Source organism: Oncorhynchus kisutch, linkage group LG25 (genome assembly GCF_002021735.2).
Source record: "Oncorhynchus kisutch isolate 150728-3 linkage group LG25, Okis_V2, whole genome shotgun sequence".
NCBI classification, from domain to species: Eukaryota; Metazoa; Chordata; class Actinopteri; order Salmoniformes; family Salmonidae; genus Oncorhynchus; species Oncorhynchus kisutch.
Genome location: NC_034198.2, coordinates 45,711,862 through 45,734,968, shown reverse-complemented (window position 1 = coordinate 45,734,968; position 23,107 = coordinate 45,711,862). Strand labels below are relative to the sequence as shown.

The 23,107-nt window shown below is 48.1% G+C and overlaps 1 protein-coding gene across 4 annotated transcripts in view; it reads right to left on the bottom strand.

The window, feature by feature from the left end:
• LOC109879244 (CSC1-like protein 2) overlaps nt 1-23,107 on the bottom strand; it is an 82,879-nt gene that overhangs the window by 4,497 nt on the left and 55,275 nt on the right. For 3 of the 4 annotated variants that reach the window (XM_031804689.1, XM_031804690.1, XM_031804691.1), the window contains 10 exons: nt 22,283-22,436; nt 21,599-21,705; nt 20,321-20,407; nt 17,853-17,918; nt 16,144-16,306; nt 15,215-15,320; nt 9,372-9,539; nt 5,073-5,188; nt 3,855-3,926; nt 104-238 (listed from right to left, as the gene is read on the bottom strand). In XM_031804689.1, the coding sequence (XP_031660549.1) occupies nt 104-238; nt 3,855-3,926; nt 5,073-5,188; nt 9,372-9,539; nt 15,215-15,320; nt 16,144-16,306; nt 17,853-17,918; nt 20,321-20,407; nt 21,599-21,705; nt 22,283-22,436 (1,174 nt within the window). Of the gene's footprint in view, nt 1-103; nt 239-3,854; nt 3,927-5,072; nt 5,189-9,371; nt 9,540-15,214; nt 15,321-16,143; nt 16,307-17,852; nt 17,919-20,320; nt 20,408-20,794; nt 20,800-21,598; nt 21,706-22,282; nt 22,437-23,107 lie in introns of those variants that run through there. The other variant, XM_031804692.1, reaches the window with a different exon arrangement.

Genomic DNA, 23,107 nt, shown 5'->3' with positions numbered 1-23,107 from the left:
ATCGCCCTCTAGCTCACTCCGCAGCAGATTTTTCCAGTCAGAGCTGGGATTCGAACCAGCAACCCTCCAGTTGCGGGCCCGCTTCTTAAAACCACTAGGCTACCTGGAAGTCGGCCTCGTTGAGGCTGTTCCCCACTTGGATGATCTCCTCGTCCTGCGAGCCCTCGCTGACCCCGCTGCCAGCCGAACCCAGCTCGTCTAAGCTGGGATCCTGGAGCACCGAGGCAATGTACATCTGCTGTTGATGAGAAAGAAGAGAGGAGAGAGGGGACGACATGAGGGAGGAGTAGAGAGGGGAGAGGGGACGACATGAGGGAGGAGTAGAGAGGAGAGAGGGGACGACATGAGGGAGGAGTAGAGAGGAGAGAGGGGACGACATGAGGGAGGAGTAGAGAGGAGAGAGGGGACGACATGAGGGAGGAGTAGAGAGGAGAGAGGGACGACATGAGGGAGGAGTAGAGAGGAGAGAGGGACGACATGAGGGAGGAGTAGAGAGGAGAGCGGGGACGACATGAGGGAGGAGTAGAGAGGAGAGAGGGGACGACATGAGGGAGGAGTAGAGAGGAGAGAGGGGACGACATGAGGGAGGAGTAGAGAGGAGAGAGGGGACGACATGAGGGAGGAGTAGAGAGGAGAGAGGGACGACATGAGGGAGGAGTAGAAAGGAGAGAGGGGATGACATGAGGGAGGAGTAGAGAGAGAGGGACGACATGAGGGAGGAGTAGAGAGAGAGGGATGAAATGAGGGAGGAGTTGAGAGAGAGGGATGACAAGAGGGAGGAGTAGAAAGGAGAGAGGGACGACATGAGGGAGGAGTAGAGAGAGAGGGATGACATGAGGGAGGAGTAGAGAGGAGAGAGGGACGACATGAGGGAGGAGAGTAGAGAGAGAGGGATGACATGAGGGAGGAGTAGAGAGGAGAGAGGGACGACATGAGGGAGGAGTAGAGAGAGAGGGATGAAATGAGGGAGGAGTTGAGAGAGAGGGATGACAAGAGGGAGGAGTAGAAAGGAGAGAGGGACGACATGAGGGAGGAGTAGAGAGAGAGGGATGACATGAGGGAGGAGTAGAGAGGAGAGAGGGACGACATGAGGGAGGAGAGTAGAGAGAGAGGGATGACATGAGGGAGGAGTAGAGAGGAGAGAGGGACGACATGAGGGAGGAGTAGAGAGAGAGGGATGACATGAGGGAGGAGTAGAGAGGAGAGAGGGACGACATGAGGGAGGAGAGTAGAGAGAGAGGGATGACATGAGGGAGGAGTAGAGAGGAGAGAGGGGACGACATGAGGGAGGAGAGTAGAGAGAGAGGGATGACATGAGGGAGGAGTAGAGAGGAGAGAGGGGACGACATGAGGGAGGAGTAGAGAGAGAGGGATGACATGAGGGAGGAGTAGAGAGGAGAGAGGGACGACATGAGGGAGGAGTAGAGAGGAGAGAGGGGACGACATGAGGGAGGAGTAGAGAGGAGAGAGGGGACGACATGAGGGAGGAGTAGAGAGAGAGGGATGACATGAGGGAGGAGTAGAGAGAGAGGGATGACATGAGGGAGGAGTAGAGAGAGAGGGATGACATGAGGGAGGAGTAGAGAGGAGAGAGGGACGACATGAGGGAGGAGAGTAGAGAGAGAGGGATGACATGAGGGAGGAGTAGAGAGGAGAGGGGACGACATGAGGGAGGAGTAGAGAGGAGAGGGATGACATGAGGAGTAGAGAGGAGAGAGGGACGACATGAGGGAGGAGTAGAGAGGAGAGAGGGGACGACATGAGGGAGGAGTAGAGAGAGAGGGATGACATGAGGGAGGAGTAGAGAGGAGAGAGGGACGACATGAGGGAGGAGAGTAGAGAGAGAGGGATGACATGAGGGAGGAGTAGAGAGGAGAGGGGACGACATGAGGGAGGAGTAGAGAGGAGAGGGATGACATGAGGGAGGAGTAGAGAGGAGAGAGGGACGACATGAGGGAGGAGTAGAGAGGAGAGAGGGGACGACATGAGGGAGGAGTAGAGAGAGAGGGATGACATGAGGGAGAAGTAGAGAGGAGAGAGGGACGACATGAGGAGGAGTAGAGAGGGGACGACATGAGGGAGGAGTAGAGAGGAGAGAGGGACGACATGAGGGAGGAGTAGAGAGAGAGGGATGACATGAGGGAGGAGTAGAGAGGAGAGAGGGACGACATGAGGGAGGAGTAGAGAGGAGAGAGGGACGACATGAGGGAGGAGTAGAGAGAGAGGGATGACATGAGGGAGGAGTAGAGAGAGAGGGGATGACATGAGGGAGGAGTAGAGAGGAGAGAGGGGACGACATGAGGGAGGAGAGTAGAGAGAGAGGGATGACATGAGGGAGGAGTAGAGAGGAGAGAGGGGACGACATGAGGGAGGAGTAGAGAGAGAGGGATGACATGAGGGAGGAGTAGAGAGGAGAGAGGGGACGACATGAGGGAGGAGTAGAGAGGAGAGAGGGACGACATGAGGGAGGAGTAGAGAGGAGAGAGGGACGACATGAGGGAGGAGTAGAAAGGGGGAGGGGAAGAATGGAGAAGGAAACAGGTCAGTGTGTGATATGGAAATAGATTAAAGTGAAGCGTTTTTCTTTCATTTATGCTTTGGTATGAGTGGACAGCTACTTTAACATCCATACTGGGTGTGCTAGTGTGGATATTGTAACCAAGATGGGGAGTAAATGGTAGCATGGAGGCTGGCTGAGTAAATGGAGGCTGGCTGAGTAAATGGAGGCTGGCTGAGTAATGGTAGCATGGAGGCTGGCTGAGTAAATGGTAGCATAGGGCTGGCTGAGTAATGGTAGCATAGGGCTGGCTGAGTAAATGGTAGAATGGAGGCTGGCTGAGTAGATGGTAGAATGGAGGCTGGCTGAGTAAATGGCAGAATGGAGGCTGGCTGAGTAAATGGCAGAATGGAGGCTGGCTGAGTAAATGGCAGAATGGAGGCTGGCTGAGTAAATGGCAGAATGGAGGCTGGCTGAGTAAATGGCAGAATGGAGTCTGGCTGAGTAAATGGCAGAATGGAGACTGGCTGAGTAAATGGTAGAATGGAGACTGGCTGAGTAAATGGCAGAATGGAGGCTGGCTGAGTAAATGGCAGAATGGAGGCTGGCTGAGTAAATGGCAGAATGGAGTCTGGCTGAGTAAATGGCAGAATGGAGACTGGCTGAGTAAATGGTAGAATGGAGACTGGCTGAGTAAATGGCAGAATGGAGACTGGCTGAGTAAATGGCAGAATGGAGACTGAATGAGTAAATGGCAGAATGGAGACTGGCTGAGTAAATGGTAGCATGGAGACTGGCTGAGTAAATGGTAGCATGGAGACTGGCTGAGTAAATGGTAGTTTCTGCTGACTTATTGGAAGGAGACGTAGTAAAGGTTGAGTAAAGGTGTCAGCATGCTTCAGTTCGGCTGTCGCCCAGCTTAACTAAACACTCGCATACTCCCTTAAAAGACCTTGGCTTGAAAAACGAGAAAAAAAGCTGCAATACTAATGTTTGTCCATTTTGAGACGCCGTAGCCAGTATACACTTCCTCAAAATAGTCCGAAATAATGTAAGATAACTGTCATTCATTTAAAAGTTGTTGCCAAAGAGAGACACGGTATTTTACATCTAACTAAGATGTTTGGTGCAGTATTTTACAATGAAAAAAATGTGCATGAAGACGAGTTGTCACTCGTTGAATGACTACAAGTATCCCAACTGTTGACCAATCACTGACGAAGGGACACAGACTTAGGCTCCGAAACTTCAGTTTGCCTCCAGAAAAAGAAATGTTGTGTGCCGGAAAAGACCCTCACCGAAGTCCAAAAAGAACAAGAACGTCACAAAATGTGGTGAACGGTTCAGTGGTACTTACTGCTGACTTATTGGAGGGAGAGGTTCGTGCTCGATGACCGTTCTCCACCCCATCCACATTCTCCACGTCAATCTGGGGTGGGGGGGGGCAAAGAGATGGGCGAAAATATCCTCATAATAATAATAATTACAACATAATATATAATTCACAATGATGACTTTTATACTATATCACCCTCAAACTCAACTCTGGACCTCGAAGCCAGTTCCACTTCCATTCCCCTCTAATCAGGGACTGATTTAGACCTGGGACACCAGGTGGGTGATTCCCCTCTAATCAGGGACTGATTTAGACCTGGGACACCAGGTGGGTGATTCCCCTCTAATCAGGGACTGATTTAGACCTGGGACACCAGGTGGGTGATTCCCCTCTAATCAGGGACTGGTTTAGACCTGAGACACCAGGTGGGTGATTCCCCTCTAATCAGGGACTGATTTAGACCAGGGACACCAGGTGGGTGATTACCCCTCTAATCAGGGACTGGTTTAGACCTGGGACACCAGGTGGGTGATTCCCCTCTAATCAGGGACTGATTTAGACCAGGGACACCAGGTGGGTGATTACCCCTCTAATCAGGGACTGATTTAGACCTGGGACACCAGGTGGGTGATTCCTCTCTAATCAGGGACTGATTTAGACCTGGGACACCAGGTGGGTGCAATTAATTATCAGGTTAATTAACAGAAAACCAATGGGCTCTGGACTTAGCTGTGTAAGAGTTGAATACTTCTGATATATCATCCTAAGAGTTTTCCACGTGAGATGTACTACTGCTCTAAGATTATAACAATGTAGACGTGTTTATAAACGGTATATTAGAAACTGGGTGGTTCGAGCCCTGAATGCTGATTGGCTGACCGCCGTGGTATATCAGACCCTATACCACGGGTATGACAAAACACTCATTTTTACTCCACTAATTTCACGTTGGTATCCAGTCTATAACAGCAATTAGGCACCTCGGGGGTTTGTGGTATATGGCCGATGTACTCCGCGTTGCGTCGTGCCTAAGAACAGCCCTTAGCCGTGGTATATTGGCCATATACCACACCCCCTCGGGCCTTATTGCTTAAATGTGTCTCATATTGCATACAGGATCGATATGGCACAAGATAGTGTTCTCAATGATTTTCCTGGTTAAATAAAGACAGAATTATATTAAATCCACTTCAACATTATAAATAAGAGGTTTCTCTGGCGGGTGTGTTTGGTTTTTACCTTGTAGTTGTGAGCGCTGAGATATTTGAAGTGTCCAAAGCAGACATGGGACAAGCAGACGATGATGGTGATGATCAGAACGCTGAAGGTAAACATAGAGGTAGGGGCTGAGAAACCTGAGAGAAGAGAAAGAGAGAGACCGTGAGAGAGAGAGAGACAGGAGAGGAGAAAGAGACAGGAGAGGAGAGAGCAAAAGAGCAGAATTAGGCCGATACCCACAAATGATCAAAATCCAGAAAATAACATTTAAATTCTACAACCACAAAAATGGAAGTGATTCCCAAAACATCAACTCCAGAGAGATGAACCTGGAGAAGAGTCCCCTAAGCAAGCTGGTCCTGGGGCTCTGTTCACAAACACAAACACACCCCACAGAGCCCCAGGACAGCAACACAATTAGACCCAATGAATTCATGAGAAAACAAAAAGATAATTACTTGATACATTGGAAAGAATTAACAAAAAAAACAGAGCCAACTAGAATGCTATTTGGCCCCACACAGAGAGTACACAGCGGCAGAATACCTGACCACTGTGACTGACCCAAAATTAAGGAAAGCCTTGACTATGTACAGACTCAGTGAGCATAGCCTTGCTATTGAGAAAGGCTGCCGTAGGCAGACATGGCTCTCAAGAGAAGACAGGCTATGTGCTCACTGCCCACAAAATGAGGTGGAAACTGAGCTGCACTTCCTAACCTCCTGCCCAATGTATGACCATATTAGAGAGACATATTTCCCTCAGATTACACAGACCCACAAAAGAATTTGAAAACAAACCCAATCGTGATAAACTCCCATATCTACTGGGTGAAATTCCACAGTGTGCCATCACAGCAGCAAGATGTGTGACCTGTTGCCACAAGAAAAGGGCAACCAGTGAAGAACAAACACCATTGTAAATACAACCCATATTTATGCTTATTTATTGTACTTTAACTATTTGCACATCGTTACAACACTGTATATAGACATAATATGACATTAGAAATGTCTATTCTTTTGGAACTTCTGTGAGTGAATATATATATATATAATATGATATTTGTAATGTCTTTATTGTTCTGTATCTGTATGTGTTTACTGTTACATTTATTGTTTATTTCACTTCTATTTATTATCCATTTCATTTGCTTTGGTAAATTAAATTAAATTAATGTGTTTCCCATGCCGATAAAGCCCTTAAATTGAGAGCGAGCGAAGGGTAGACACAGGAAAACCTGGTTCCCTGTAGAGGAAAGGCTGTGCAACCACTGCACAACAGCAGAACCTGAGACAGAGTTGCATTTTCTGACAAAATGTTAAAAATCTTTAAAAATTAGAGTGTAATTTCCCCAAAATTTTTAAACCATTATTCAAGGTTAAACGCATTCGTAAAGTATTCAGACCCCTTGACTTCCTACTTTTTGTTACACTCAAAAGAAAACACATGTCCCTCTTCAATCTACACACAATACCCCATAAGAACAAAGCAAAAACAGTTTTTACATTTTTATTTATTACAAATAAAAACTGGTAATATCACATTTACTTAAGTATTCAGACCCTTTACCCAGTACTTTGTTGAAGCACCTTTGGCAGCGATTACAGCCTCGAGTCTTCTTGGGCTTGTCACACCTGTATTTGGGGAGTTTCTCCCATTCTTCTCTGCAGATCCTCTCAAGCTCTGTCAGGTTGGATTGGGGGGTGTTGCTGCACAGCTATTTTCAGGTCTCTCCAGAGAGTGTTCGATCGGGTTCAAGTCCGGGCTCTGGCTGGGCCACTCAAGGACATTCAGAGACTTGTCCCGAAGACACTCCTGCGTTGTCTTGGCGGTGTGCTTTAGGGTCGTTGTCCTGTTGGAAGGTGAACCTTCGCCCCAGTCTGAGGTCCTTAGTGCTCTGGAGCAGGTTTTCATCAAGGATCTATGTACTCTGATCTGTTCATCTTTCCTTCGACCCTGACTAGTCACCCAGTCCCTGCTGCTGAAAAACATCCCCACAGCGTGATGCTGCCACCACCATGCTGTACCGTATAGATGGTGCCAGGTTCTCTCAAGACGTAACACTTGGAATTCAGGCCAAAGAGTTCAATCTTGGTTTCATCAGAACAGAGAATCCTGTTTTTCATGGTCAGAGTCTTAGGTGCTTTTTTGGCAAACTTCAAGCGGTCTGTCATGTGCCTTTTGCTGAGGAGTGGCTTCCGCCTGGCCACTCTACCATAAAGGCCTGATTGGTGGAGGGCTGCAGAGATGGTTGTCCTTCTGGAAGGTTCTCCCATCTCCACAGAGGAGCTCTGTCAGAGTGACCATCGGGTTCTTGGTCACCTCCCTGACCAAGACCCTTCTCCCCTGATTGGTCAGTTTGGCCGGGCGGTCAGTTCTAGGAAGAGTCTTTGTGGTTCCAAACTTCTTCCATTTAAGAATGATGGAGGCCACGGTGTTCTTGGGGACCTCCAATGCCCCAGATCTGTGACTCGACACAATCTTCTCTTGAAGCTCTATGGATAATTCCTTCCACCTCACGTCCTGGTTTTTTTCTCTTGACATGTACTGTCAACTACACACATTTGCAAAAATGCCTTGTCATTATGGGGTATTGTGATGTCATTATGGGGTATTGTGATGTCATTATGGGGTATTATTGTGTGTAGACTGATGAAAACAAAAAAAGTAATGTAATCCATTTCAGAATAAGGCTGTAAAGTAACAAAATGTGGAAAAAGGGAAGGGGTTTGAATATTTTCTGAATGCACAGTATGCTTGAAAATATGGAGAGTGGTACTCAACAATGTGTTGTATTGGATTTGCCCCAAACATAACATTTTGTATGGTTAGGCTCTAATTTTGAGTAAATAACACTAGAGAACCTGAACCAAGTTGAATTCTTCCCAAAGGGTCGATACAGCTGTAACTCAGACACTGACGTGGCTTCCCCCGAGGTGGTACTCAGACACTGACGTGGCTTCCCCCGAGGTGGTATTCAGACACTGACGTGGCTTCCCCCGAGGTGGTATTCAGACACTGACGTGGCTTCCCCCCGAGGTGGTATTCAGACACTGACGTGGCTTCCCCCGAGGTGGTATTCAGACACTGACGTGGCTTCCCCCGAGGTGGTATTCAGACACTGACGTGGCTTCCCCCGAGGTGGTATTCAGACACTGACGTGGCTTCCCCCGAGGTGGTATTCAGACACTGATGTGGCTTCCCCCCGAGGTGGTATTCAGACACTGACGTGGCTTCCCCCCGAGGTGGTATTCAGACACTGACGTGGCTTCCCCCCGAGGTGGTATTCAGACACTGACGTGGCTTCCCCCCGAGGTGGTATTCAGACACTGACGTGGCTTCCCCCCGAGGTGGTATTCAGACACTGACGTGGCTTCCCCCCGAGGTGGTATTCAGACACTGACGTGGCTTCCCCCCGAGGTGGTATTCAGACACTGACGTGGCTTCCCCCCGAGGTGGTATTCAGACACTGACGTGGCTTCCCCCCGAGGTGGTATTCAGACACTGACGTGGCTTCCCCCGAGGTGGTATTCAGACACTGACGTGGCTTCCCCCGAGGTGGTATTCAGACACTGACGTGGCTTCCCCCGAGGTGGTATTCAGACACTGACGTGGCTTCCCCGAGGTGGTATTTAGACACTGACGTGGCTTCCCCCGAGGTGGTATTCAGACACTGACGTGGCTTCCCCGAGGTGGTATTTAGACACTGACGTGGCTTCCCCCGAGGTGGTATTCAGACACTGACGTGGCTTCCCCCGAGGTGGTATTCATACCCCACTTTGGGTGGGGTCTCCTCCGTAGCTCTAAACATTGCATCATTCTTGCTAAGCAGGGAACTCAGTGATATGAGCCTTCAATGGTTTATCCCCTTATCAGTCCTGTCATGTGACATTGTTTTCCTTGCACTCAGCCCTTCCCAAGCTTCATTATGTCTCTTTTGTAACTAAAGTTCCTACACGTCGGAGTATAACAATGTTCCAAGTTTAACCTCCAATCCAACAGCATTCAGGGCAAAAGGTTAACTGGTTTCTCAATTTCTTTTGTAGTATTACTTTAGTGCCTTGTTGCTAACAGATGAGATTTCAGATTTTATGTTTTTATTTTTACAAATGAATTAAACATTATTTCTACATTGACATTATTGGGTATTGTGTGTAGGCCAGCTACAAACAAACAAAAATCTAAATTTGATCCATTTTCAATTCAGGTTGTAACAATAAAATGTTGGAAAAAGTCAAGGATGTGTGAACACTTTCTGAAGGCCCTGTATATGAGACTGTTATGGCCCAGAACGGCCACTAGGTGGCGACCTCGTACCAGTGCGGAGAGTGGAGAAGAACAGGAGCCAGAAGAGGCAGAGGATAGGTGCTGCCACCACCTGGTTGACGGCCCCAGAGTGGATCTTCTTGTCCAGCTTGGAGGGAAGGTAGGCATAATACATGTTGTAGCGATCTGCCAGGTGTTTCAACAGCATGTACATCAGACCTGGAGAGAGGAGAGGGAGGGGGGAGGAGTTAGAGGAGAGGGAGGGGGGGAGTGGAGAGAGAGGAGAGGGAGGGGGGAGCGGAGAGAGAGGAGAGGGAGGGGGGAGCGGAGAGAGAGAGGAGAGGAGAGGGAGGGGGGAGCGTAGAGAGAGGCGAGGGAGGGAGGGGGGAGCGGAGAGAGAGGAGAGGGAGGGGGGAGCGGAGAGAGAGGAGAGGGAGGGAGGGGGGAGCGGAGAGGGAGGGGGGAGCGGAGAGGGAGGGGGGGAGCGGAGAGAGAGGAGAGGGAGGGGGGAGCGGAGAGAGAGGAGAGGGAGGGGGGAGCGTAGAGAGAGGCGAGGGAGGGAGGGGGAGCGGAGAGGGAGGGGGAGCGGAGAGAGAGGAGAGGGAGGGGGGAGCGGAGAGAGAGGAGAGGGAGGGGGGAGCGGAGAGAGAGGAGAGGGAGGGGGGAGAGGGAGAGGGAGGGGAGCGGAGAGAGAGGAGAGGGAGCGGGAGAGAGGAGAGGGAGGGGGGAGGGAGAGAGAGGAGAGGGAGGGGGGAGCGGAGAGAGAGGAGAGGAGAGGGAGGGGGGAGGGAGAGGAGAGGAGAGGGAGAGGAGAGAGAGGAGAGGGAGCGGGGAGAGAGAGAGGGGGGGGAGTGGAGAGAGAGGAGAGGGAGGGAGGAGCGGAGGAGAGAGAGGGAGGGAGGGAGGAGAGAGGAGAGGGAGGGGGGGAGCGGAGAGGAGAGAGAGGAGAGGAGAGGGGGAGAGAGGAGAGGGAGGGGGGGGAGGGAGAGGGAGAGGGAGGGGGAGAGAGGAGAGGGAGGGGGGAGGGGAGAGGAGAGGGAGAGGGAGGGGGGAGAGGAGAGAGAGAGGAGAGGGGAGGGGGGGAGAGAGAGAGGAGGGGAGAGAGGAGAGGGAGAGAGAGAGAGCGGAAGAGAGGAGAGGAGAGAGGAGCGGGGAGCGGAGAGAGAGGAGAGGGGGGAGAGAGGAAAGGGAGGGGGAGAGAGGAGAGGGAGGGGGGAGTCGAGAGTGGAGAGAGAGATGAGGAGAGGGGGGGAGAGTGGAGATGGAGGAGAGAGGAGAGAGGAGGGGGGAGAGCGGAGAGGGGAGGGGGGAGAGGAGAGCGAGAGGGAGAGGAGAGGGGAGAGAGGAGAGGAGAGGGGGAGAGGAGCGGGAGGGGGAGAGAAGAGAGGTAGGGAGGAGAGGGGGGGGAAGGGGAGAGGAGAGGAGGGGAGAGGAGAGGGAGGGGGAGCGGAGAGAGAGGAGAGGGAGCGGGAGGAGAGAGAGAGGGAGGGGGGAGCGGAGCGAGAGGAGAGGGAGCGGGGCGAGACGGAAGAGAGGAGAGGGAGCGGAGAGGGAGAGAGAGGAGAGGGAGGGGGGGAGGGGAGAGGAGAGGAGGGGGGGGGAGCGGAGAGAGAGAGGGGGGGAGGAGAGGAGAGGGGGGAGGGGGGGGGGAGCGGGAGAGAGAGGAGGGGAGAGGGAGGGAGGGGGGAGAGAGGAGAGGGAGGGGGGGGGGGGAGCGGAGAGAGAGAGGAGAGGGAGGGGGGGAGGGGGAGCGGAGAGAGAGGAGAGGGAGGAGGGGAGGGAGCGGAGAGAGAGGAGAGGGAGGGGGGAGTGGAGTGGAGAGAGAGGAGAGGGAGGGGGAGTGGAGTGGAGAGAGAGGAGAGGGAGGGGGGAGGGAGAGGAGAGGGAGGGGGGAGTGGAGAGAGAGGAGAGGGAGGGGGGAGATGGAGGAGAGAGGAGAGGGAGGGGGGAGAGAGGAGAGGGAGGGGGAGTGGAGAGAGAGGAGAGGGAGGGGGGAGAGGGAGGAGGGGAGATGGAGGAGAGAGGAGAGGAGGGGGAGTGGAGAGAGAGGAGAGGGGGGGGGGAGAGAGGAGAGGGAGGGGGGAGAGAGGAGAGAGGGAGAGGGAGGGGGGGGAGTGGAGAGAGAGGAGAGGGAGGGGGGAGAGAGGAGAGGGAGGGGGGAGTGGAGAGAGAGGAGAGGGAGGGGGGAGAGAGGAGAGGGAGGGGGGAGTGGAGAGAGAGGAGAGGGAGGGGGGAGAGAGGAGAGGGAGGGGGAGTGGAGAGAGAGGAGAGGGAGGGGGGAGAGAGGAGAGGGAGGGGGAGAGGAGAGGGAGGGGGGAGTGGAGAGAGAGGAGAGGGAGGGGGGAGAGGAGAGGGAGGGGGGAGTGGAGAGGGAGGGGGGAACGAAGACAGTCAGTGGGCCTAAAAACTAGCTTGTCCCTAAACCCCCACTACAGGGGTCCCTTCCCCTCGTCATTTCAGAAATGGAACGTGTCCCGGGAATATTGACTGTCAAACATTGACTTTATTGACTTTTATCATTGTTACTTTCTCATAGTTATTCTGTTAGGTGATAAATAACCTACTAGTCAGGTGATAAATAACCTACTAGTCAGGTGATAAATAACCTACTAGTCAGGTGATAAATAACCTACTAGTCAGGTGATAAATAACCTACTAGTCAGGTGATAAATAACCTACTAGTCAGGTGATAAATAACCTACTAGTCAGGTGATAAATAACCTACTAGTCAGGTGATAAATAACCTACTAGTCAGGTGATAAATAACCTACTAGTCAGGTGATAAATAACCTACTAGTCAGGTGATAAATAACCTACTAGTCAGGTGATAAATAACCTACTAGTCAGGTGTGATGATAAATAACCTATAGTCAGGTGATAAATAACCTACTAGTCAGGTGATAAATAAACCTACTAGTCCGGGTGATAAATAACTACTAGTCAGGTGATTTAAAATAACCTACTAGTCAGGTGATAAATAACCTACTAGTCAGGTGATAAATAACCTACTAGTCAGGTGATAAATAACCTACTAGTCAGGTGATTAATAACCTACTAGTCAGGTGATAAATAACTACTAGTCAGGTGATAAATAACCTACTAGTCAGGTGATAAATAACCTACTAGTCAGGTGATAAATAACCTACTAGTCAGGTGATAAATAACCTACTAGTCAGGTGATAAATAACCTACTAGTCAGGTGATAAATAACCTACTAGTCAGGTGATAAATAACCTACTAGTCAGGTGATAAATAACCTACTAGTCAGGTGATAAATAACCTACTAGTCAGGTGATAAATAACCTACTAGTCAGGTGATAAATAACCTACTAGTCAGGTGATAAATAACCTACTAGTCAGGTGATAAATACCTACTAGTCAGGTGATAAATAACCTACTAGTCAGGTGATAAATAACCTACTAGTCAGGTGATAAATAACCTACTAGTCAGGTGATAAATACCTACTAGTCAGGTGATAAATAACCTACTAGTCAGGTGATAAATAACCTACTAGTCAGGTGATAATAACCTACTAGTCAGGTGATAATAACCTACTAGTCAGGTGATAAATAACCTACTAGTCAGGTGATAAATAACCTACTAGTCAGGTGATAAATAACCTACTAGTCAGGTGATAAATAACCTACTAGTCAGGTGATAAATAACCTACTAGTCAGGTGATAAATAACCTACTAGTCAGGTGATAAATAACCTACTAGTCAGGTGATAAATAACCTACTAGTCAGGTGATAAATAACCTACTAGTCAGGTGATAAATAACCTACTAGTCAGGTGATAAATAACCTACTAGTCAGGTGATAAATAACCTACTAGTCAGGTGATAAACCTACTAGTCCTAACTAGTCAGGTGATAATAACCTACTAGTCAGGGATAAAACCTACTAGTCAGGTGATAAATAACCTACCACAGCCAGGTGATGGCAAGAAATATTCCCGGGTCACACACACATATTTTAGCTACCAAAGCTTTGGGATAGCCAGCCCAATGCATAAAGCCACCCAGTGGGCACTACTACTACTACTACGTCATTTCAATGTGGATAATTGGGTTTTATTTGGTTGATACATTGATGAATGAGATTACAACCTATGATCAAACATTCAAAAAGACAGCCAAAAGTTGGTAGATATCCCAACGTGTTCCCACTATGTTTACTATGCATTCCAACAGAAAAACTATGTCTGATTTGTGGTTTAGTTGTCACCTAAATATGTTATCACTGCGTTTTCAACCGTTTTAAAAAAGCATAACCAAGTTGAAATGTGATTGTCAGATATTTATACAACGAAACTTAATGTGTTATCACTGTGCTTCATCTCATAGCACAACCCAATGACCTGGATTGCAACTGAGATTTAATTAAAGCGCAAGTGAAGATCAAGATTCTGCACAGATGATTAAATCAATGGTGAAGATCCCCACAGACAAGAGCCCTTTGCACACGTACGCTCTCTGTGATGTCATAAGAGAACATGTATTGTTATTGTCACCCTCAACATTCTAAGGTTGAATGTTACATTAGTTTGTGAGAGAGAGCCTTAACGTTTAGGCTCTCTGCTGTGTTACAAAAGTTATATTGAATAGTGTTTGATTGACAACGCAACCAAACATCAACATTTAAAGGAGATCCCATCTACTGATTGGCTAGTTCCATCTGTGCTACTGAGTCTGCCTTGAATTCCAGTCTGTCTACAAATTAATAATTGATATGTTGGATCCACTTTGCCATTTCAAGTTAAAGAATAGGACTCAATTCAATCAAACTTGAAATCCAGTTTGAATCCATTTTGATTTGATTGAGTCATATTCTTTATGTATGGTGTATTTCAGATCAATCCTGGGTCCAATTTTAACAACAGCAGTTTATGACTCCCTAAACTCATATATAGGCCTAAATAGCATTATTAATGATATAATTGATAGAGTATATTTAATGTGCTCTGTTGAACCTACCCTTTGGAATAACATTGATAGCCACAGTGAATCTGTTAAGTGGAGATTCCTCAACAATTATTCTCAACATAGCACATTGCTAACAACCTAGAGTTTTGTTCTTCTTATAGTGGATATTACAGGGAAGATCTGATATTGTTTCAAAGGTACAAATTCAACATATTTTATACAAGGTTTGTCTATGTTGAGAATGGATTACCATGGTGACTTAACCCCCGTGGTTGACATGTCGTCTGCAAATCAATAGTAGATGACTTGGTGCAAATCCATTATATTTTCCTCCACGTTGATTTAAACCCTCTGTGCAGTTAGTAACAGTGGATCTCAGCTCACCGACGATGAGTCAGGACAATACATCACCTCACTAAACCAGTTAGTAACAGTGGATCTCAGCTCACCGACGATGAGTCAGGACAATACATCACCTCACTAAACCAGTTAGTAACAGTGGATCTCAGCTCACCGACGATGAGTCAGGACAATACATCACCTCACTAAACCAGTTAGTAACAGTGGATCTCAGCTCACCGACGATGAGTCAGGACAATACATCACCTCACTAAACCAGTTAGTAACAGTGGATCTCAGCTCACCGACGATGAGTCAGGACAATACATCACCTCACTAAACCAGTTAGTAACAGTGGATCTCAGCTCACCGACGATGAGTCAGGACAATACATCACCTCACTAAACCAGTTAGTAACAGTGGATCTCAGCTCACCGACGATGAGTCAGGACAATACATCACCTCACTAAACCAGTTAGTAACAGTGGATCTCAGCTCACCGACGATGAGTCAGGACAATACATCACCTCACTAAACCAGTTAGTAACAGTGGATCTCAGCTCACCGACGATGAGTCAGGACAATACATCACCTCACTAAACCAGTTAGTAACAGTGGATCACAGCTCACCGAAGGGGACGATGATTGGACAGGTGATGCTGTATGTCATGACCACAGTGAAGACACACATCATCCAGGCATAGGCCGCCCCGAACTGGAACTCATACGCCTGGTGCTGCAGAGCGTAGAAATAGAGTTATAGATCTGGAACTCATACACCTGGTGCTACAGAGCGTAGAAATAGAGTTATAGAACTGGAAATCATACGAACTGGAACTCATATTAACAGGAAGATATTATTATATGTCCTTAGGGAAGCTTAAGTTCAACAAAAGCATAGCTTGTCTGTGTTGGGGTTCATTCCATTTCAACACAGTCAATTCAGGAAGTAAATTGAAATTTCCTCATTGCTCTCCTCATTGAAATGTCAGTTTTCTTCCTGAATTGACTGGTTTTAAATGTATTTGACCCTGACCCAGTAGCACAGTGTTTCCCAACCCTGGTTCTCCAGGAGACCCAACAGTACAACCTGGAGGACCAGGGTTGGGGAACACTGCAGTAACATATAACCAGAGAGGAAGAGGCGAAGTGAGAGAATTGACTCCGCCCCAAAATCTGTCCACATGCAAATACAGCGTTAACCAGTGGAAGTGGGGATTTTATGTATGAAGGTCATTGAGTGTCGTATTTGGTCAACATAAAATGTAATTGCTAATTTGCAACCTGAGGCTTATTTGATCGAATAGAAGTTGTGTGATGTTTAGGTTGTCACAAATGTACTGATTTAAGTGGACGAATGTGGCATTCTGGCAACTTTGACCAAAAATATTTTGTGTTTTATGCCGGACATTTATTCCCATTATTAGAGCGGTCAGTCGACTATCTTGTCAGTCCATTGATAATCTTTGATATAACTATTTTCATCCAACAAGTGATGTAGTTTATGAGATTGAATAACTGAGGTCTTCCTGACCACCAGGTGGTGCTCCTCTACTCACCCTCTTGACATTGCGTCTCTCGGCAGCAGAGCGAGCCAGACACAGCCGGGTCATATACATGAGCAGACCAGGGATCCTCAGCAGATCCATGGCGTTACCGATGAACGCCGACGCGATGACATAGTTCACAAAGAACGCCCCGTTGTCAGGCAGGAACACACACCTGGGGTGGGTGGGGAGACAGGAAATGACATCGCAACAATAACATACCTTTTTCACACTACAGTACCAACCAGAACCACACTACGGTGGATTTGTTCTGTTCTCATTGCAGCATGGTTTCTGAAGCGACGTGGGACACGTAACCAGGCCCGGCCCAGTACGGGTCGGGACAACCGTGTGAAAGGGGGATATGACAGACTTACTCCCTCCTAAATGACTATCCTAACCCCAAATCAAACAGCCAGTTCCATAAGGACACAATATGATGAGAAAACATGGAAGCTGTTCTGATTGGTCCAGAGGAGATAATTGTTACCTGACAAGGTAGGGCTAAGATAAGAACCACTACGTTAGACTATGAGGTGGGGTAAAGACAGGATATTACATCACAACAACAATATTACTGAACCTCAGACCCTATTCACTCTGGATCTGAGAAGATTGAATAGGTGTGGTAACTCATTCTAGTCCTGCTGGCCAGGTGTGGTAACTCATTCTAACCCTGCTGGCCAGGTGTGGTAACTCATTCTAGTCCTGCTGGCCAGGTGTGGTAACTCATTCTAGTCCTGCTGGCCAGGTGTGGTAACTCATTCTAACCCTGCTGGCCAGGTGTGGTAACTCATTCTACCCCTGCTGGCCAGGTGTGGTAACTCATTCTAACCCTGCTGGCCAGGTGTGGTAACTCATTCTAACCCTGCTGGCCAGGTGTGGTAACTCATTCTAGTCCTGCTGGCCAGGTGTGGTAACTCATTCTAACCCTGCTGGCCAGGTGTGGTAACTCATTCTAGTCCTGCTGGCCAGGTGTGGTAACTCATTCTACCCCTGCTGGCCAGGTGTGGTAACTCATTCTAGTCCTGCTGGCCAGGTGTTGTAACTCATTCTAGCCCTGCTGGCCAGGTGTGGTAACTCATTCTACCCCTGCTGGCCAGGTGTGGTAACTCATTCTACCCCTGCTGGCCAGGTGTGGTAACTCATTCTACCCCTGCTGGCCAGGTGTGGTAACTCATTCTACCCCTGCTGGCCAGGTGTGGTAACTCATTCTAACCCTGCTGGAAACCAGCAGCATTCCGGACCTCGTGGGGTAAGATTAAAATACCCCTGGCTAGGCTGCTAGGGGTTCAGCCCTTCCTAAAAGACGACACTCAACAGATTAAAATACCCCTGGCTAGGCTGCTACCATAAAGATTGAGTTACCGCTGCTGACGAGTATTGTAAGGACATACCCATGTAATGTTCAACAATAATTACATAAGATTTAGAAAATATCATTCTGAGGCTGATAGGCAAGTCTCATTCATCCAAAGTAATGTCTTGTGGCTGACAGTGTGGTCAAATCCATCAACTGTATTTTTATTAAAGCCCTTAAAAAATACATGTTTTTTTTTATACATCAGACGATGTCACAATGTGCTTATACAGACAGCCGGCCTAAAACGCCAAACAGCAAGCAATGCAGATGTAGAGGGTACGGTGGCTAGGAAAAAAAACTCTCTAGACGCCAGGAACCTAGGAAGAAATTTGGTGAGGAACTAGGAACTGCTACTTACTCAAACCTCACGGCAGCGTCAGCCAGGAAGCGCTTGTCAAACAGCCATCGGAAGAAAACGTCCAGACTGGAAGGAAGAAGGAAACAGTTCTCAGAGTGATAGGAGAGGTGGTTGACGATTGGATTAGAGACTCCATGACTGAGAATGGGATCATAAAGGGACAGTTTCCTGCACCCAGAATAAGGCCAGTGAACCCAGATTAAGGCGAGTGAACCCAGATTAAGGCTAGTGAACCCAGATTAAGGCCAGTGAACCCAGATTAAGGCGAGTGAACCCAGATTAAGGCGAGTGAACCCAGATTAAGGCCAGTGAACCCAGATTAAGGATAGTGAACCCAGATTAAGGATAGTGAACCCAGATTAAGGCCAGTGAACCCAGATTAAGGCCAGTGAACCCAGATTAAGGCTAGTGAACCCAGATTAAGGCCAGTGAACCCAGATTAAGGCCAGTGAACCCAGATTAAGGCTAGTGAACCCAGATTAAGGCCAGTGAACCCAGATTAAGGCCAGTGATGGGCTCCATTGAGAGTGTCCGCATGCAGTGGGGTGTCCGCCCTCAGAATGGAAGGTTGGGAGTTCGATCCCTGGCAGAGTCATACCAAAGACAATTCAAAAATATATGTCAGAAGTTTACACCTTAGCCAAATACTTTTAAAAAATCCAGAAAATCACATTGTAGGATTTTTTATGAATTTATTTGCAAATTATGGTGGAAAATAAGTATTTGGTCACCTACAAACAAGCAAGATTTCTGGCTCTCACAGACCTGTAACTTCTTCTTTAAGAGGCTCCTCTGTCCTCCACTCGTTACCTGTATTAATGGCACCTGTTTGAACTTGTTATCAGTATAAAAGACACCTGTCCACTACCTCAAACATTCACACTCCAAACTCCACTATGGCCAAGACCAAAGAGCTGTCAAAGGACACCAGAAACAAAATTGTAGACCTGCACCAGGCTGGGAAGACTGAATCTGCAATAGGTAAGCAGCTTGGTTTGAAGAAATCAACTGCGGGAGCAATTATTAGGAAATGGAAGACATACAAGACCACTGATAATCTCCCTCGATCTGGGGCTCCACGCAAGATCTCACCCCGTGGGGTCAAAATGATCACTAGAACGGTGAGCAAAAATCCCAGAACCACACGGGGGGACCTAGTGAATGACCTGCAGAGAGCTGGGACCAAAGTAACAAAGCCTACCATCAGTAACACACTACGCCACCAGGGACTCAAATCCTGCAGTGCCAGACGTGTTACCCTGCTTAAGCCAGTACATGTCCAGGCCCGTCTGAAGTTTGCTAGAGAGCATTTGGATGATCCAGAAGAAGATTGGGAGAATGTCATATGGTCAGATGAAACCAAAATATAACTTTTTGGTAAAAACTCAACTCGTCGTGTTTGGAGGACAAAGAATGCTGAGTTGCATCCAAAGAACACCATACCTACTGTGAAGCATGGGGGTGGAAACATCATGCTTTGGGGCTGTTTTTCTGCAAAGGGACCAGGACGACTGATCCGTGTAAATGAAAGAATGAATGGGGCCATGTATTGTGAGATTTTGAGTGAAAACCTCCTTCCATCAGCAAGGGCATTGAAGATGAAACGTGGCTGGGTCTTTCAGCATGACAATGATCCCAAACACACCGCCCGGGCAACGAAGGAGTGGCTTCGTAAGAAGCATTTCAAGGTCCTGGAGTGGCCTAGCCAGTCTCCAGATCTCAACCACATAGAAAATCTTTGGAGGTAGTTGAAAGTCCGTGTTGCCCAGCAACAGCCCCAAAACATCACTGCTCTAGAGGAGATCTGCATGGAGGAATGGGCCAAAATACCAGCAACAATGTGTGAAAACCTTGTGAAGACTTACAGAAAACATTTGACCTCTGAAATTGCCAACAAAGGGTATGTAACAAAGTATTGAGATAAACTTTTGTTATTGACCAAATACTTTTTTTCCACCATAATTTGCAAATAAATTCATTAAAAATCCAACAATGAGATTTTCTGGAATTTTTTTCTCATTTTATCTGTCATGAAAATTACAGGCCTCTCTCATCTTTTTAAGTGGGAGAACTTGCACAATTGGTGGCTGACTAAATACTTTTTTTTGCCCCACTGTATATACAATATAAAAAGGTAGCACAGGGTTGGTACCTAATGGAGGGAAATGTGTCTGTGATTATTAATTATACTGTTGCACCTACAAACTTATTCAGTCCAAATGGATCTAAATGTCACATTACGGACTCTGTAGCCTCGTTTTAATACGACGTCTTTAAGCAAGGTTAGGGCAAAAAACTTAGTCTGACAAACCTAATGCTAACGACCCTGTCCAAAAATCTGTTATAGGGGTTCTCGGTAACGGCTGGACGGATCATGACGAGATGCAGGGGGGTGTGTTGTGTACCTCCAATCAAATTGACATCCCAATTTAAAAATGTTCATGGACAATAAGGAAGACGTGTAGTACCTGCTGAGTCCTAGAGAGGGCAGCAGTAAGACCATGAAGATGAGGAAGGTGTAACATTTATGCATTGTGGTCCTGTTCTCTCCAGACCTAATTAGAATACACAGAAAAATCAAAATGATCCACATTACACATTGACAAATACAGAATACAAGAGCTATCCGGTCTAAGTAGGTTAGCCAGGTCCCAGATCAGTTTGTGCTGGTTTTGCCAACTCCTACATAGTGACAAACAGATCTGGGACCAGACGTGTTAGATACACAGTAGAAAAGATCAACATTTACTCCGTGTGTGTGAGTGGTACCGTGTCCAGTGTGTGTGTGAGTGGTACCATGTCCAGTATGTGTGTGAGTGGTACCGTGTCCAGTATGTGTGTGAGTGGTACCGTGTCCAGTATGTGTGGTACCGTGTCCAGTGTGAGTGGTACCGTGTCCAGTGTGTGTGAGTGGTACCGTGTCCAGTGTGTGTGAGTGGTACCGTGTCCAGTGTGAGTGGTACCGTGTCCAGTATGTGTGTGAGTGGTACCGTGTCCAGTGTGAGTGGTACCGTGTCCAGTATGTGTGTGAGTGGTACCGTGTCCAGTGTGAGTGGTACCGTGTCCAGTATGTGTGTGAGTGGTACCGTGTCCAGTGTGAGTGGTACCGTGTCCAGTATGTGTGTGAGTGGTACCATGTCCAGTATGTGTGTGAGTGGTACCATGTCCAGTGTGTGTGTGAGTGGTACCATGTCCAGTATGTGTGTGAGTGGTACCGTGTCCAGTATGTGTGTGAGTGGTACCGTGTCCAGTATGTGTGGTACCGTGTCCAGTGTGAGTGGTACCGTGTCCAGTGTGTGTGAGTGGTACCGTGTCCAGTGTGTGTGAGTGGTACCGTGTCCAGTGTGAGTGGTACCGTGTCCAGTGTGAGTGGTACCATGTCCAGTGTGTGTGTGAGTGGTACCGTGTCCAGTGTGTGTGTGAGTGGTACCGTGTCCAGTGTGTGTGTGAGTGGTACCGTGTCCAGTGTGTGTGTGAGTGGTACCGTGTCCAGTGTGTGTGTGAGTGGTACCGTGTCCAGTGTGTGTGTGAGTGGTACCGTGTGTGTGTGAGTGGTACCGTGTCCAGTATGTGTGTGAGTGGTACCGTGTCCAGTATGTGTGTGAGTGGTACCGTGTCCAGTGTGTGTGTGAGTGGTACCGTGTCCAGTATGTGTGTGAGTGGTACCGTGTCAGTATGTGTGTGAGTGGTACCGTGTCCAGTATGTGTGTGAGTGGTACCGTGTCCAGTGTGTGTGTGAGTGGTACCGTGTCCAGTGGGCCTCGAAGAAGGCAGAGTAGTACACGATGGTGGGTAGCAGGGCGGAGAAGGCCCACAGCAGCAGGGTGGGGAAGAACTGGGTCACAATGGGGTTCTGTAGGAGGAGAGGAAGAGGAGTAGGAGGAAGAGGGAGGAGGAGGAAGATGGAGAGAAAGGAAGAGGAGGACGAGGATGAGGAGGAGGATGAGAAGAGAAGGAGAGGTAGAAGGGGAAGAGGGAAAAATTGAAAATCAAGGTGAACAGTTAAGGTTAGGAACACAGATGAATGCCCTTTTCCCACTATAGTGTCAACCAAACCGTACTCTGCTGGCTCTGATAGTTCCAGCACAGTGGTTGTGTAATCAGGCCAGTGCAGTACAGCTTGGCTTGAAAAGGGTCAAACTGAGGCTGCCTCCCAAATAGGACTTTATTTCTTTATATAGTGCACTAAATAGGGAATAGGGTACCATAATAGGGAATAGGGTGCCTTAATAGGGAATAGGGTGCCATCATAGGGAATAGGGCACCATAATAGGGAATAGGGTGCGATAATAGGGAATAGGGTGCGATAATAGGGAATAGGGTTCCATCATAGGGAATAGGGCGCCATAATAGGGAATAGGGTGCCATTTGGAACGCCGTCTTATGGTCGACCCCCTGAGCTTCACTAAGAGAGGTCAAAGGTGACTCACGTTGAGGTACTCGACAGGCTTGGTGACGTTGAACTTGTCCATGGTGGAGATGATGATGGCAGGGGTTGTGAGGAAGAAGAGGAGGAGGAAGAGGATACAGTTGATGATGAAGCATCTCAGCCACCAGGGGAACCCTCCTACTGACAGATGCTCCCTGGAAGAAAACAGGAGAGGACAGGTCAATCAATCAAATCACCAGGGGAACCCAGATGCTCCCTGGGAGAAACATGAAGAGGACAGGTCAATCAATCAATTCAAGAATAGAACTTTGCTGTCTGTATGTTGGGCAAGGTGTTTTGGTTGAGTTTGGTTGGGCCAGGTGTTTTGGTTGAGTTTGGTTGGGCCAGGTGTTTTGGCTAGGTTTGGTTGGGCCAGGTGTTTTGGCTAGGTTTGGTTGGGCCAGGTGTTTGGTTGGGCCAGGTGTTTTGGTTGGGCCAGGTGTTTTGGTTGGTTTTGGTTGGGCCAGGTGTTTTGATTGGTTTTAATACCCTGCATTTCCATCATTCGACCTCAAGAGGCTGAAAAAGCACCTTCTCAGCACCTTCTGTCAATTAATACCATGATCACCTAACCACATCCATTACCCCCACCATCGAAAAACATTTAAGTGTCCTCCGTCATGACAGCAAAGATTTAAAAAATGACTAGCTGACACAGTGTATTGACAGCTAGGTGAAGATGTTGTTCTAGCTGACACAGTGTATTGACAGCTAGGTGAAGACGTTAGATGTTGTTCTGGCCGACACAGTGTATTGACAGCTAGGTGAAGATGTTGTTCTAGCTGACACAGTGTATTGACAGCTAGGTGAAGATGTTGTTCTAGCT